Here is a 13,869-nt window from a genome sequence, read left to right as displayed (position 1 = left end):
ATGTCAGTATCAGTATCAGTGTGTATGTCAGCAGTATCAGTGTGTGTGTCTGCAGTACCAGTGCATGATTTTGCTCCAACCAAATGTGTGTCTTAACTATTCCTTGACTGAGTACTGTGTGTGTGTGTGTGTGTGTGTGTGTGTGTGTGTGTGTGTGTGTGTGTGTGTGTGTGTGTGTGTGTGTGTGTGTGTGTGTGTGTGTGTGTGTGTGTGTATATCCGGTATATCTCCTAACTGTTCCCTGTGTGTGTGTGTGTGTGTGTGTGTGTGTATATATGGTATTCCTCCTAACTGTTCCCTGTGTGTGTGTGTGTGTGTGTGTGTGTGTGTGTGTGGCCATATCCGGTATTCCTCCTAACTGTTCCCTGTGTGTGTGTGTGTGTGTGTGTGTGTGTGTGTGTGTGTGTGTGTGTGTGTGTGTGTGTGTGTGTGTGTGTGTGTATGTATTCCTCCTAACTGTTCCCTGTGTGTGTGTGTGTGTGTGTGTGTGTGTGTGTGTGTGTGTGTGTGTGTGTGTGTGTGTGTGTGTGTGTGTGTGTGTGTGTGTGTGTGTGTGTGTGTGTGTGATGTATACGGTATTCCTCCTAACTGTTCCCTGTGTGTGTCAGGTCTGCAGAGGCACGTACTGCAGCGATGGGGCTGCAGGAGGACATGGGGGAGTTCCTGTCCTGGCTGGATGAGGCTGAGGAGGTCGTGGCCATCCCCCTGACGCCTGGAGATCACCACCAGATGAACGCCACTCTGGAGAAAGTCACGGTACGGTCAACAACAACAACTAGTCTGTCCCCTAGTCTAGATTACTAGCCAGGGAACATCTCTCACTAGTCTGTCTCCTAGTCTAGATTACTGGCCAGGGAACATTTCTCACTAGTCTGTCCCCTAGTCTAGATTACTGGCCAGGGAACATCTCTCACTAGTCTGTCTCCTAGTCTAGATTACTGGCCAGGGAACATCTCTCACTAGTCTGTCTCCTAGTCTAGATTACTGGCCAGGGAACATCTCTCACTAGTCTGTCTCCTAGTCTAGATTACTGGCCAGGGAACATCTCTCACTAGTCTGTCTCCTAGTCTAGATTACTGGCCAGAGGACATCTATCACTAGTCTGTCTCCTAGTCTAGATTACTGGCCAGAGGACATCTATCACTAGTCTGTCTCCTAGTCTAGATTACTGGCCAGGGAACATCTCTCACTAGTCTGTCTCCTAGTCTAGATTACTGGCCAGGGAACATCTCTCACTAGTCTGTCTCCTAGTCTAGATTACTGGCCAGGGAACATCTCTCACTAGTCTGTCTCCTAGTCTAGATTACTGGCCAGGGAATCATCTCTCACTAGTCTGTCTCACTAGTCAGATTACTGGCCAGGGAACATCTCTCACTAGTCTGTCTCCTAGTCTAGATTACTGGCCAGGGAACATCTCTCACTAGTCTGTCTCCTAGTCTAGATTACTGGCCAGGGAACATCTCTCACTAGTCTGTCTCCTAGTCTAGATTACTGGCCAGGGGACATCTATCACTAGTCTGTCTCCTAGTCTAGATTACTGGCCAGGGAACATCTCTCACTAGTCTGTCTCCTAGTCTAGATTACTGGCCAGGGAACATCTCTCACTAGTCTGTCTCCTAGTCTAGATTACTGGCCAGGGAACATCTATCACTAGTCTGTCTCCTAGTCTAGATTACTGGCCAGGGAACATCTCTCACTAGTCTGACATCTCCACTAGTCTGTCTCCTAGTCTAGATTACTGGCCAGAGGACATCTCTCACTAGTCTGTCTCCTAGTCTAGATTACTGGCCAGGGAACATCTCTCACTAGTCTGTCTCCTAGTCTAGATTACTGGCCAGGGAACATCTCTCACTAGTCTGTCTCTAGATTACTAGTCTAGATTACTGGCCAGGGAACATCTCTCACTAGTCTGTCTCCTAGTCTAGATTACTGGCCAGGGAACATCTCTCACTAGTCTGTCTCCTAGTCTAGATTACTGGCCAGGGAACATCTCTCACTAGTCTGTCTCCTAGTCTAGATTACTGGCCAGGGAACATCTCTCACTAGTCTGTCTCCTAGTCTAGATTACTGGCCAGGGAATCATCTCTCACTAGTCTGTCTCTCACTAGTCTGTCTCCTAGATTACTGGCCAGGGAACATCTCTCACTAGTCTGTCTCCTAGTCTAGATTACTGGCCAGAGGACATCTCTCACTAGTCTGTCTCCTAGTCTAGATTACTGGCCAGGGAACATCTCTCACTAGTCTGTCTCCTAGTCTAGATTACTGGCCAGGGAACATCTCTCACTAGTCTGTCTCCTAGTCTAGATTACTGGCCAGGGAACATCTCTCACTAGTCTGTCTCCTAGTCTAGATTACTGGCCAGGGAACATCTCTCACTAGTCTGTCTCCTAGTCTAGATTACTGGCCAGGGAACATCTCTCACTAGTCTGTCTCCTAGTCTAGATTACTGGCCAGGGAACATCTCTCACTAGTCTGTCTCCTAGTCTAGATTACTGTGGACACAGGTTGTAAAGCTACATACACCCATGTCCCACTGGTCACATCATTGATCCGTTATTATTTCATTTATGATCTGTATTTGGAGATTGTCTATGTTCAAAGACGTGTGTGTGTGTGTGTGTGTGTGTGTGTGTGTGTGTGTGTGTGTGTGTGTGTGTGTGTGTGTGTGTGTGTGTGTGTGTGTGTGTGTGTGTGTGTGTGTGTGTGTGTGTGTGTGTGTGTGTGTGTGTGTGTGTGTGTGTGTGTGTGTGTGTGTGTGTGTGTGTGTGTGTGTGTGCGTGCGTGTGTGTGTGCAGGCTCGTGTGCTGGAACTACCAGCCAGACAGAACAATGTGGATACCATCAACACGAGGACCGGCACCATTCCCCTCCCTGCTGACCAACAGAAGGAAATGAAGATGATCAACACACGCTGGGTACAGGTTGGTATCCCTTTCTATAGAGGAGGTTCTGTCCTTTACGTGGATAAGATCAGTTGGATGTTGGACATGAATATTGACTACTCGATATCTGTATTTCAACTTGTGTGTAGGAGTAGTCTATTTTTAACTTAATGTTGGGTTCATGTGTTTTGTTTTTTAGTCTATGATCAAGTGTATATTCCTTCCTAGCATTGGAAATGCTCTTGTAATTCAACTAAAATGGCCCCCAACTCGGGGCCTCTCCCTCCTCCCTGTGGGAGACATTTGTACTGTGTGTGTGAGTGGACTGTATCCTGCTTCATATTAAGTTCCTGTTTTCCTTCGATATAATATTCCTGGATGTGCCTTCCTCCTCCCTACTATTGATATTGATTTGATTTGATTTGATTTGAAAACACTCGGGTCCTTCCTCTCCCTCCTCCCTATAGGTGTCTAAAGACCTGCCTGAGAAGCAGAAGCAGATTGAGGGCTTGCTGAAGGAGCTGTCTCACTTCCAGGACCGGCTGACTTACCTCTCCTCGTGGACCTCAACCACCAGGACCACCCTAGAGGAAAACCCTGACAATGTGGAACCCAAGGTAGACTATCAATCCATCCTGTCATCCATCCATCTATCAGTCAATTTGTCCATCGATCCCTCCCTCACTCCATCCCTCCCTCCCTCCCTCCCTCCATCCATCCCTCCATCCATCCATCCATGCCTACAGGGGCCGAGGCCTATATCAATGAATCTTTCCTTAATTCTTTGCATCCTCTCTCCACGCCTCCTTCTCAAAACACATGGGAGAAAAAGGTCAATGGCGAGGGACCTTAGACCTACTTTTCTTCCAGCTGGAAAAGGAGGTTAGGAGAGAAGACGGGAGGAATCTCTGAAAGACGAGTTTAGATTGAGAGTAGTTTCATTGTTTTGGGATGGTTTGTGATGTTTCAGCTCATAGATGAAGTCCAGGTCAAGAAGCCTGAGGTGGAGGGGGTGTTGGCTAAGGGCCAGGAGCTGTACAAGGACACGCCTCCCAGCCAACCAGAGAAGGAGAAGTACCACAGTCTGAGTGATGATTGGAGGGCGATTCAGGGGCAAATGATAGTACACAGAGAGAGGCTGGCCGCTCTAAAGATCCAGAAAACCACCAGTAAGGAGATGAGGGTGTGTGTGTGTGTGTGTGTGTGTGTGTGTGTGTGTGTGTGTGTGTGTGTGTGTGTGTGTGTGTGTGTGTGTGTGTGTGTGTGTGTGTGTGTGTGTGTGTGTGTGTGTGTGTGTGTGTCAAATCGTATTTGTCACATACACATGGTTAGCAGATGTTAATGGTGTGTGTGACCGTATGGCTACTGATTGTATCACGCTGCCCCCCTCCAGTTGAGACCCTCCAGGGAGACGCCCCAGCCCTGGCTCAGTTCAACAAGGCCTGGGCAGAGCTCTTTGATTGGCTATCCCTGCTGGATCAGATGGTACAGACACAGAGGGTGACCGTGGCCGACCTGGACGACATCAACCACATGATCGTCAAGACCAAGGTCAGGGGTCAACCAGTGTGTCACAGAGTGTGAGAGACTCCGTTTAGCCGCTGAGACCCTGGCCTGTATTCATAAAGAGTCTCAGAGCAGGAGTGCTGATCTGGGATCAGGTTAGCCTTTTAGCTCATAATGAATACTAGAGAGAGGACCAGATCCTAGTGCTGATCTGGGATCAGTTTAGCCTTTTAGCTCATAATGAATACTAGAGAGAGGACCAGATCCTAGTGCTGATCTGGGATCAGGTTTGCCTTTTAGATCATAATGAATACTAGAGAGAGGACCAGATCCTAGTGCTGATCTGGGAACAGGTTTGCCTTTTAGATCATAATGAATACTAGAGAGAGGACCAGATCCTAGTGCAGATCTGGGATCAGGTTTGCCTTTTAGATCATAATGAATACTAGAGAGAGGACCAGATCCTAGTGCTGATCTGGGATCAGTTTAGCCTTTTAGCTCATAATGAATACTAGAGAGAGGACCAGATCCTAGTGCTGATCTGGGATCAGTTTAGCCTTTTAGCTCATAATGAATACTAGAGAGAGGACCAGATCCTAGTGCTGATCTGGGATCAGGTTTGCCTTTTAGATCATAATGAATACTAGAGAGAGGACCAGATCCTAGTGCTGATCTGGGATCATGTTTGCCTTTTAGATCATAATGAATACTAGAGAGAGGACCAGATCCTAGTGCTGATCTGGGATCAGGTTTGCCTTTTAGCTCATAATGAATACTAGAGAGAGGACCAGATCCTAGTGCTGATCTGGGATCAGGTTTGGCATTTTCGATCATAATGAATACATGATTACATGGACCGGGGATATCTGATCCTAGATCAGCACTCTTATTCTGAGACGCTTTGAGAACACAGGCACTGACCTGGCTCAAATACAGGGCTCAAATACAGGGCTCAAATACAGGGCTCAAATACAGGGCTCAGATACATGGCTCAAATACAGGGCTCAAATACAAGGCTCAGATACATAGCTCAGATACAGGGCTCAAATACAGGGCTCAAATACAGGGCTCAAATACAGGGCTCAAATACAGGGCTCAAATACAGGGCTCAGATACAGGGCTCAGATACAGGGCTCAAATACATGGGTAAAATAGTTGTAAATACTTGACATCCAGATATTCATTGAAATGTTCTGTCTCTGTCTTGCTGTCTGTAGGGAGCACTGGGGGACATGGAGCGGCGGCGCCCCCAGCTGGAGGGTCAGCTGACTGCAGCCCAGAACCTGAAGAACAAAACCAACAACCAGGAGACACGAGCTGCTATCACCGACCGCAGTACGCCAACCACAACCATTACTTACTGCGCTTACTGACTGCAAACGGACCACAAACTGACCGCAAACTGACAACAAACTGACCGCAAACTGACCGCAAACTGACCACAAACTGACCACAAGCTGACCACAAACAGACCACCAAATGACCACCAACTATCACCAATGATCTGACCACAAACTGTTATTACTAAACACAAACTCATCAATGACTCCATTAATAACCACAAACTATCAGTATGGCCTGCTAGAGAACCTTGATTCAGCTCAGTCGCTGACTGAACAAACTAACTGATGTACTAATGATAATGACTAGGGATTTTGGATGCAGGGAGATTTGTTGATCAGGTAGGTTGTAGTCAATCTCACTCTGTGTGTGTGTGTGTGTGTGTGTGTGTGTAGTTGACAGGTTGCAGACCCACTGGGAGGAGTCACAGGGCAGACTGGCTGATAGACATCAACAGCTACAGAACATGCTGCAGGACTCCTCTGATTGGTTGGACGCCAGGAAGGAGGTGGAACCTCTCATCAAACGAGCCAATGACAAGCTGGAGTCGTGGCAGGATATTTCCTACACCATGGATGCTCTGAAGAAGCAAAACACTGACCTCAAGGTTACACACACATGCACACACAAACACACATATACGCACACACATATACGCACAGACACAAACACACACACACACACATATACACAGTAACAATAACCAAGGGTCAAAACTCTCAGCAATCTCTCAATTCAATGTGCAAAATTGGCATGATGTAACAATGTACATATTGCCAAAACTTAAAACTTTGACATTTAACAATATGAAGATAATAAGAGTCAAAACAACCAGACATTGACAGTAACAATAACCAAGGGTCAAAACAACCAGACATTGAACAGTAACAATAACCAAGGGTCAAAACAACCAGACATTGAACAGTAACAAACCAAGGGTCAAAAACCAGACATTGAACAGTCAATAATAACCAAGGGTCAAAACAACCAGACATTGAACGCTGCCAACCCACAGCTCTCTGCATCCTCCCCATTGAACAGTAACAACAGGACGGGTAGCCTAAAACTCTCATCAGAGAGAACAGTCTTCAAATTTGGGGAAATGACACTCTCTAATTGTTTTATATTTTTACATTTTGTCAGGAAATGCAGCTCCGTCAAAACCAGGTTCTGCTGTGGTGCAGTGGTTGCACAGTCTTTCCTCTACAGGGAGCCAGGTTCTGCTGTGGCGCAGTGGTTGCACAGCCTTTCCTCTACAGGGAGCCAGGTTCTGCTGTGGTGCAGTGGTTGCACAGCCTTTCCTCTACAGGGAGCCAGGTTCTGCTGTGGTGCAGTGGTTGCACAGCCTTTCCTCTACAGGGAGCCAGGTTTTCCTGTGTCTACCCTTCTCAATGGCAAGGCTGTGCTCACTGGGCCTGCTCACTGGCCTTTGTCAAGGTTTTTCTAAGGTGTTGATCAGTGACCATGGTCTAATAGTTTGCCACGGTGTACTGTCGATTTAGGGCCAGATAGCACTGCATTGTGCTTTGTGTTTGTGTTTCCCAATAAGCAATATAGTTTTGTTTTGACTGTGTTGTAATTAGGTTTATTCGGATTGATTGGATGTTCTGGTCCTGAGGCTTCAGTTTGTTAGTAGAACAGGTTTGTGAACTCAGCCCGAGGACCAGCTGGATGAGGGGACTGAGGCTTCAGTGTGTTAGTAGAACAGGTTTGTGAACTCAGCCCCAGGACCAGCTGGATGAGGGGACTGAGGCTTCAGTGTGTTAGTAGAACAGGTTTGTGAACTCAGCCCCAGGACCAGCTGGATGAGGGGACTGAGGCTTCAGTGTGTTAGTAGAACAGGTTTGTGAACTCAGCCCCAGGACCAGCTGGATGAGGGGACTGAGGCTTCAGTGTGTTAGTAGAACAGGTTTGTGAACTCAGCCCCAGGACCAGCTGGATGAGGGGACTGAGGCTTCAGTGTGTTAGTAGAACAGGTTTGTGAACTCAGGACCAGCTGGATGAGGGGACTGAGGCTTCAGTGTGTTAGTAGAACAGGTTTGTGAACTCAGGACCAGCTGGATGAGGGGACTGAGGCTTCAGTGTGTTAGTAGAACAGGTTTGTGAACTCAGGACCAGCTGGATGAGGGGACTGAGTAGAACAGGTTTGTGAACTCAGGACCAGCTGGATGAGGGGACTGAGGCTTAGAACAGGTTTGTTAGTATGAACTGAGGTTCAGTGAAGAACAGGTTAGGACCAGCTGAATGAGGGGACTGAGGCTTCAGTGTGTTAGTAGAACAGGTTTGTGAACTCAGCCCAAGGACCAGCTGGATGAGGGGACTCTTTTCTTTGCTCAGCTCTTGGCATTGCAGGGCTTGGTAATGATATGAGAGGGGGTCACTGTATTTTAGATGTTTCCAAAACTGAATTGCTCTTTTTTGAGTGTTTATTATTAGTGGATATTGGCCTAATTCTGCCCTGCATGCATTGTTTGTAGTTTTCCTCTGGACATGTAGGAGAATCTTACAGAACTCTGCATGCAGGGTTTCAATGGGGTGTTTGTCCCATTTGATGAAATCTTGTTTTGCAAGTGGACCCCACACCTCGCTGCCATAAAGTACAATTGGTTCAATGACACAATCAATTAGTTTTAGCCAAAGTATTTCAATTTGAATGAGCTTTTGAATGGCGTAGAATGTCCTGCGTGCTTTCTCTCTCAGTTCATTCACTGCCTCATTTCAGTTGTGCTTATTTTTAAACCTAAGTAATTGTAGTGTGTGCAGTACTCTATATTGTCACGACTTCCTCCGAATTCGGCTCCTCTCCTTGTTGGGGCGGCGTTCTCCTCTCCTTGTTGGGGCGGCGTTCGACAGTCCCCAATCACTCTGCATGTATTTATTCCTGTGTTACCTGCACACCTGGTTTTCATTCCCCAATCACTCTGCATGTATTCCTGTGTTACCTGCACACCTGGTTTACATCCCCCAATCACTCTGCATGTATTCCTGTGTTACCTGCACACCTGGTTTTCATTCCCCAATCACTCTGCATGTATTCCTCTGTTCCCTGCACACCTGGTTTTCATTCCCCAATCACTCTGCATGTATTCCTCTGTTACCTGCACACCTGGTTTACATCCCCCAATCACTCTGCATGTATTCCTGTGTTACCTGCACACCTGGTTTTCATTCCCCAATCACTCTGCATGTATTCCTCTGTTCCCTGCACACCTGGTTTTCATTCCCCAATCACTCTGCATGTATTCCTCTGTTCCCTGCACACCTGGTTTTCATTCTCCAATCACTCTGCATGTATTCCTCTGTTCCCTGCACACCTGGTTTTCATTCCCCAATCACTCTGCATGTATTCCTCTGTTCCCTGCACACCTGGTTTTCATTCCCCAATCACTCTGCATGTATTCCTCTGTTACCTGCACACCTGGTTTTCATTCCCCAATCACTCTGCATGTATTCCTCTGTTCCCTGCACACCTGGTTTTCATTCTCCAATCACTCTGCATGTATTCCTCTGTTCCCTGCACACCTGGTTTTCATTCCCCAATCACTCTGCATGTATTCCTCTGTTCCCTGCACACCTGGTTTACATCCCCCAATCACTCTGCATGTATTCCTGTGTTACCTGCACACCTGGTTTTCATTCCCCAATCACTCTGCATGTATTCCTCTGTTCCCTGCACACCTGGTTTTCATTCCCCAATCACTCTGCATGTATTCCTCTGTTACCTGCACACCTGGTTTACATCCCCCAATCACTCTGCATGTATTCCTGTGTTACCTGCACACCTGGTTTTCATTCCCCAATCACTCTGCATGTATTCCTCTGTTCCCTGCACACCTGGTTTTCATTCCCCAATCACTCTGCATGTATTCCTCTGTTCCCTGCACACCTGGTTTTCATTCTCCAATCACTCTGCATGTATTCCTCTGTTCCCTGCACACCTGGTTTTCATTCCCCAATCACTCTGCATGTATTCCTCTGTTCCCTGCACACCTGGTTTTCATTCCCCAATCACTCTGCATGTATTCCTCTGTTACCTGCACACCTGGTTTTCATTCCCCAATCACTCTGCATGTATTCCTGTGTTACCTGCACACCTGGTTTTCATTCCCCAATCACTCTGCATGTATTCCTCTGTTCCCTGCACACCTGGTTTTCATTCCCCAATCACTCTGCATGTATTCCTCTGTTCCCTGCACACCTGGTTTTCATTCTCCAATCACTCTGCATGTATTCCTCTGTTCCCTGCACACCTGGTTTTCATTCCCCAATCACTCTGCATGTATTCCTCTGTTCCCTGCACACCTGGTTTTCATTCCCCAATCACTCTGCATGTATTCCTCTGTTACCTGCACACCTGGTTTTCATTCCCCAATCACTCTGCATGTATTCCTCTGTTCCCTGCACACCTGGTTTTCATTCCCCAATCACTCTGCATGTATTCCTCTGTTACCTGCATCCCCACCTGGTTTCCTCTGTTCCCTGCACACCTCCCCCCAATCACTCTGCATGTATTCCTCTGTTCCCTGCACACCTGGTTTACATCCCCCAATCACTCTGCATGTATTTATTCCTGTGTTACCTGCACACCTGGTTTTCATTCTCCAATCACTCTGCATGTATTCCTCTGTTACCTGCACACCTGGTTTTCATTCCCCAATCACTCTGCATGTATTTATTCCTGTGTTAGTGTGATATTGTTTGTGTTACGTGTCATCTTTGACGCACCAGACTGGTGTTCGTATATTCCGTGTTTTATCACGAGGTGTGTTTATTTGTTTGTACATAATTATTGTGACTGTTTGCCCTTTTGCCAATTGGCTGGAGGTTTCGACACAGTGTCTGTTGGTTTCTCCTGCCTATATAAAGTGTGTGCCTGTTCACACCTCTCTCCTCTCCGCTACCAGTACGCACACACCTGACATATATATTTTGTACCAATTGAGAACTTTGGTCTAATTCCCTGAGATCTGGATCTTCTCTGGAAAATCCTTATTTGAGTCTTTTTGGGGTTTACTGCCAGGGCCCAGGTCTGGTAGTACTGCTCTAGCAGGTCCAGGCTCTGCTGTAGGCCATGTGCTGTGGGGGTTTACTGCCAGGGCCCAGGTCTGGTAGTACTGTTCTAGCAGGTCCAGGCTCTGCTGTGGCCATGTGCTGTGGGGTTTACTGCCAGGGCCCAGGTCTGGTAGTACTGTTCTAGGTCAGGTCCAGGCTCTGCTGTAGGCCATGTGCTGTGCTGGGGGTTTACTGCCAGGGCCCAGGTCTGGTAGTACTGCTCTAGCAGGTCCAGGCTCTGCTGTAGGCCATGTGCTGTGGGGGTTTACTGCCAGGGCCGGTCAGTACTGCTCTAGCAGGTCCAGGTCTGGTAGTACTGCTCTAGCAGGTCCAGGCTCTGCTGTAGGCCATGTGCTGTGGGGGTTTACTGCCAGGGCCCAGGTCTGGTAGTACTGCTCTAGCAGGTCCAGGCTCTGCTGTAGGCCATGTGCTGTGGGGGTTTACTGCCAGGGCCCAGGTCTGGTAGGCCATACTCTGCTCTAGCAGGTCCAGGCTCTGCTGTAGGCCATGTGCTGTGGGGGTTTACTGCCAGGGCCCAGGTCTGGTAGTACTGCTCTAGCAGGTCCAGGCTCTGCTGTGGGGGTTTAGGCCATGTGCTGTGGGGGTTTACTGCCAGGGCCCAGGTCTGGTAGTACTGCTCTAGCAGGTCCAGGCTCTGCTGTAGGCCATGTGCTGTGGGGGTTTACTGCCAGGGCCCAGGTCTGGTAGTACTGCAGGTCCAGGCTAGGCAGGTCCAGGCTCTGCTGTAGGCCATGTGCTGTGGGGGTTTACTGCCAGGGCCCAGGTCTGGTAGTACTGCTCTAGCAGGTCCAGGCTCTGCTGTAGGCCATGTGCTGTGGGTGACAGCAGGCATAGGTCATCAGCGAAGAGTAGGCGTTTAACCTCTGAATTGTGGAGACTAACACCAGGGCTGAGGATTTATCTAGAATAGTGGCCAATTCGCTGATGTAAATATTGAAGAGTGCAGGGCTCAGATTGCAACCCTGGCGAACCCTCTCTCTCTCTCACTCTCTCTCTCTCTCTCTCACTCTCACACACACACACACACACACACACACACACACACACACACACACTTGAGCATGTGCAGCACGGAGTGGAGATGATTCCAGGAAGGTAATATGTGTAAAGCTGTGAGGCGTCTCTCTGATAAGGACTAGATGAGGAATCCTCATCACTACAGTATAACAGGATGAGAACGTAATGAGACTAGAGTGGCAAAGCCTGGAATACTGAATATTACAACATGCCCTGTTCTACCACTCTGCTCAGCAACGTTTCCAGGAATCATGTTACAGTCCCTGTGTTGCTATGACTCCCTCTAGTACAGTCCCTGTGTTGCTATGACTCCCTCTAGTACAGTCCCTGTGTTGCTATGACTCCCTCTAGTCTAGTTAGAGGAACAACTGATATGAATGTTCTTCCATCCTGGATCTTCATTTGTTGAGTCGGGTGTTGTTGCTAGGATACAACTTAAACTCTAGTTAGAGGACCTCCAATCAGAGCCATATATTTAGAGGATCTCTGCTTCCTCTGGGCCACTAGAGGGTTGTTACTGTGTATTAGAGGGTTGTTACTGTGTATTAGAGGGTTGTTACTGTGTATTAGAGGGTTGTTACTGTGTATTAGAGGGTTGTTACTGTGTATTAGAGGGTTGTTACTGTGTACTAGAGGGTTGTTACTGTGTACTAGAGGGTTGTTACTGTGTATTAGAGGGTTGTTACTGTGTATTAGAGGGTTGTTACTGTGTACTAGAGGGTTGTTACTGTGTATTAGAGGGTTGTTACTGTGTACTAGAGGGTTGTTACTGTGTATTAGAGGGTTGTTACTGTGTACTAGAGGGTTGTTACTGTGTATTAGAGGGTTGTTACTGTGTATGAGGGTGATGTTCTGTATCGTTATTTTATGTCTTTATCTATAACTGTTTTCTGTGGTTCTCAACAGCTGTTTGTGAAGGAGCTGCACCAGTGGCAGGGTCAGGTGGACGTGACCAATGACCTGGCAGGGAAGCTGTTAACCCTTTACTCTACCGACCACACACACAAGGTCACACAGATGACCGACGCCACCAACGTTACCTGGGAGCACATCAACAAACGGTGAGTCAGTCTGCTATTCTGTCAGTCAGTTGGTCAACCAGTCAGTCAGTTATTTAGTCAGTTAGTCTGGTATTCTGTCAGTCAGCCTGTCAGTCAGTTGGTCAACCAGTCAGTCAGTTATTCAGTTAGTCAGTCAGCCAGACAGTCAGTGAACCAGTCAGTTGGTCAGTTAGTTGGTCAGTCTGTCAGCCAGTCAGTTAGTCAACCAGTTATTTAGTCAGTCAGTCTGGTATTCTGTCAGTCAGTTAGTAAACCAGTCAGTCAATTAGCCAGTCAGTCAGTCAGTTAGTCTGTCGGTCAGTCAGTCAGTTAATTAACCAGTCAGTCATTCAGTTAATCAGTCAGTCAGTCAGTCATTCAGTTAATCAGTCAGTCAGTCAACCAGTCAGTTAGTCAGTCAGTCATTCAGTCAGTCAGTTAGTCAGTCAGTCAGTCAGTCAGTCATCAGTTACCAGTCAGTCAGTCAGTCAGTTAATCAGTTAGTCAGTCAGTTAGTCAACCAGTCAGTTAGTCAGTCAGTCAGTCAACCAGTCAGTCAGTTAATCAGTCAGTCATTCAGTTAATCAGTCAGTTAATCAGTCAGTCAGTCAGTTAATCAGTCAGTCAGTTAGTCAGTCAGTCAGTCAACCAGTCAGTCAGTTAATCAGTCAGTCATTCAGTTAATCAGTCAGTCAGTCAGTCAGTTAGTTAATCAGTTAGTCAGTTAATCAGTCAGTTAGTCAGTCAACCAGTCAGTCAGTCATTCAGTTAATCAGTCAGTTAGTCAGTAAGTCATTCAGTCTGCATCAGTCCCACATGCTCCTGAAAGCACTTCATCATGCTGTCTCTTAGTACACCTGAACACACACACACAATGCACAGTACATCTGAATGCACACACACACATTGACCCTCACTGTTAGTTCTACTAAATTTCCCGTGACAGGCCACATCATAACACTGATGTATGACCCCAGTTTGCCCTCTGAACTTGTGACCTGTGTGTGTGT

General features: G+C 47.3%; 1 protein-coding gene across 10 annotated transcripts in view; it reads left to right on the top strand.

Annotated features, from left to right (window-relative positions):
* dmd (dystrophin) overlaps positions 1-13,869 on the top strand; it is a 175,162-nt gene that overhangs the window by 91,021 nt on the left and 70,272 nt on the right. For all 10 annotated transcript variants that reach the window (XM_042317889.1, XM_042317888.1, XM_042317890.1 and 7 more), the window contains 8 exons: positions 609-756; positions 2,796-2,921; positions 3,350-3,499; positions 3,853-4,051; positions 4,276-4,433; positions 5,606-5,723; positions 6,125-6,336; positions 12,726-12,880. In XM_042317889.1, the coding sequence (XP_042173823.1) occupies positions 609-756; positions 2,796-2,921; positions 3,350-3,499; positions 3,853-4,051; positions 4,276-4,433; positions 5,606-5,723; positions 6,125-6,336; positions 12,726-12,880 (1,266 nt within the window). The remainder of the gene's footprint in view (positions 1-608; positions 757-2,795; positions 2,922-3,349; positions 3,500-3,852; positions 4,052-4,275; positions 4,434-5,605; positions 5,724-6,124; positions 6,337-12,725; positions 12,881-13,869) is intronic.

This window comes from Oncorhynchus tshawytscha, unplaced genomic scaffold (assembly GCF_018296145.1).
Source record: "Oncorhynchus tshawytscha isolate Ot180627B unplaced genomic scaffold, Otsh_v2.0 Un_scaffold_2906_pilon_pilon, whole genome shotgun sequence".
In the NCBI taxonomy this organism is placed as follows: domain Eukaryota; kingdom Metazoa; phylum Chordata; class Actinopteri; order Salmoniformes; family Salmonidae; genus Oncorhynchus; species Oncorhynchus tshawytscha.
Note: the sequence above shows the minus strand (reverse complement) of the source record. Positions and strands in the feature narration are given on the sequence as shown.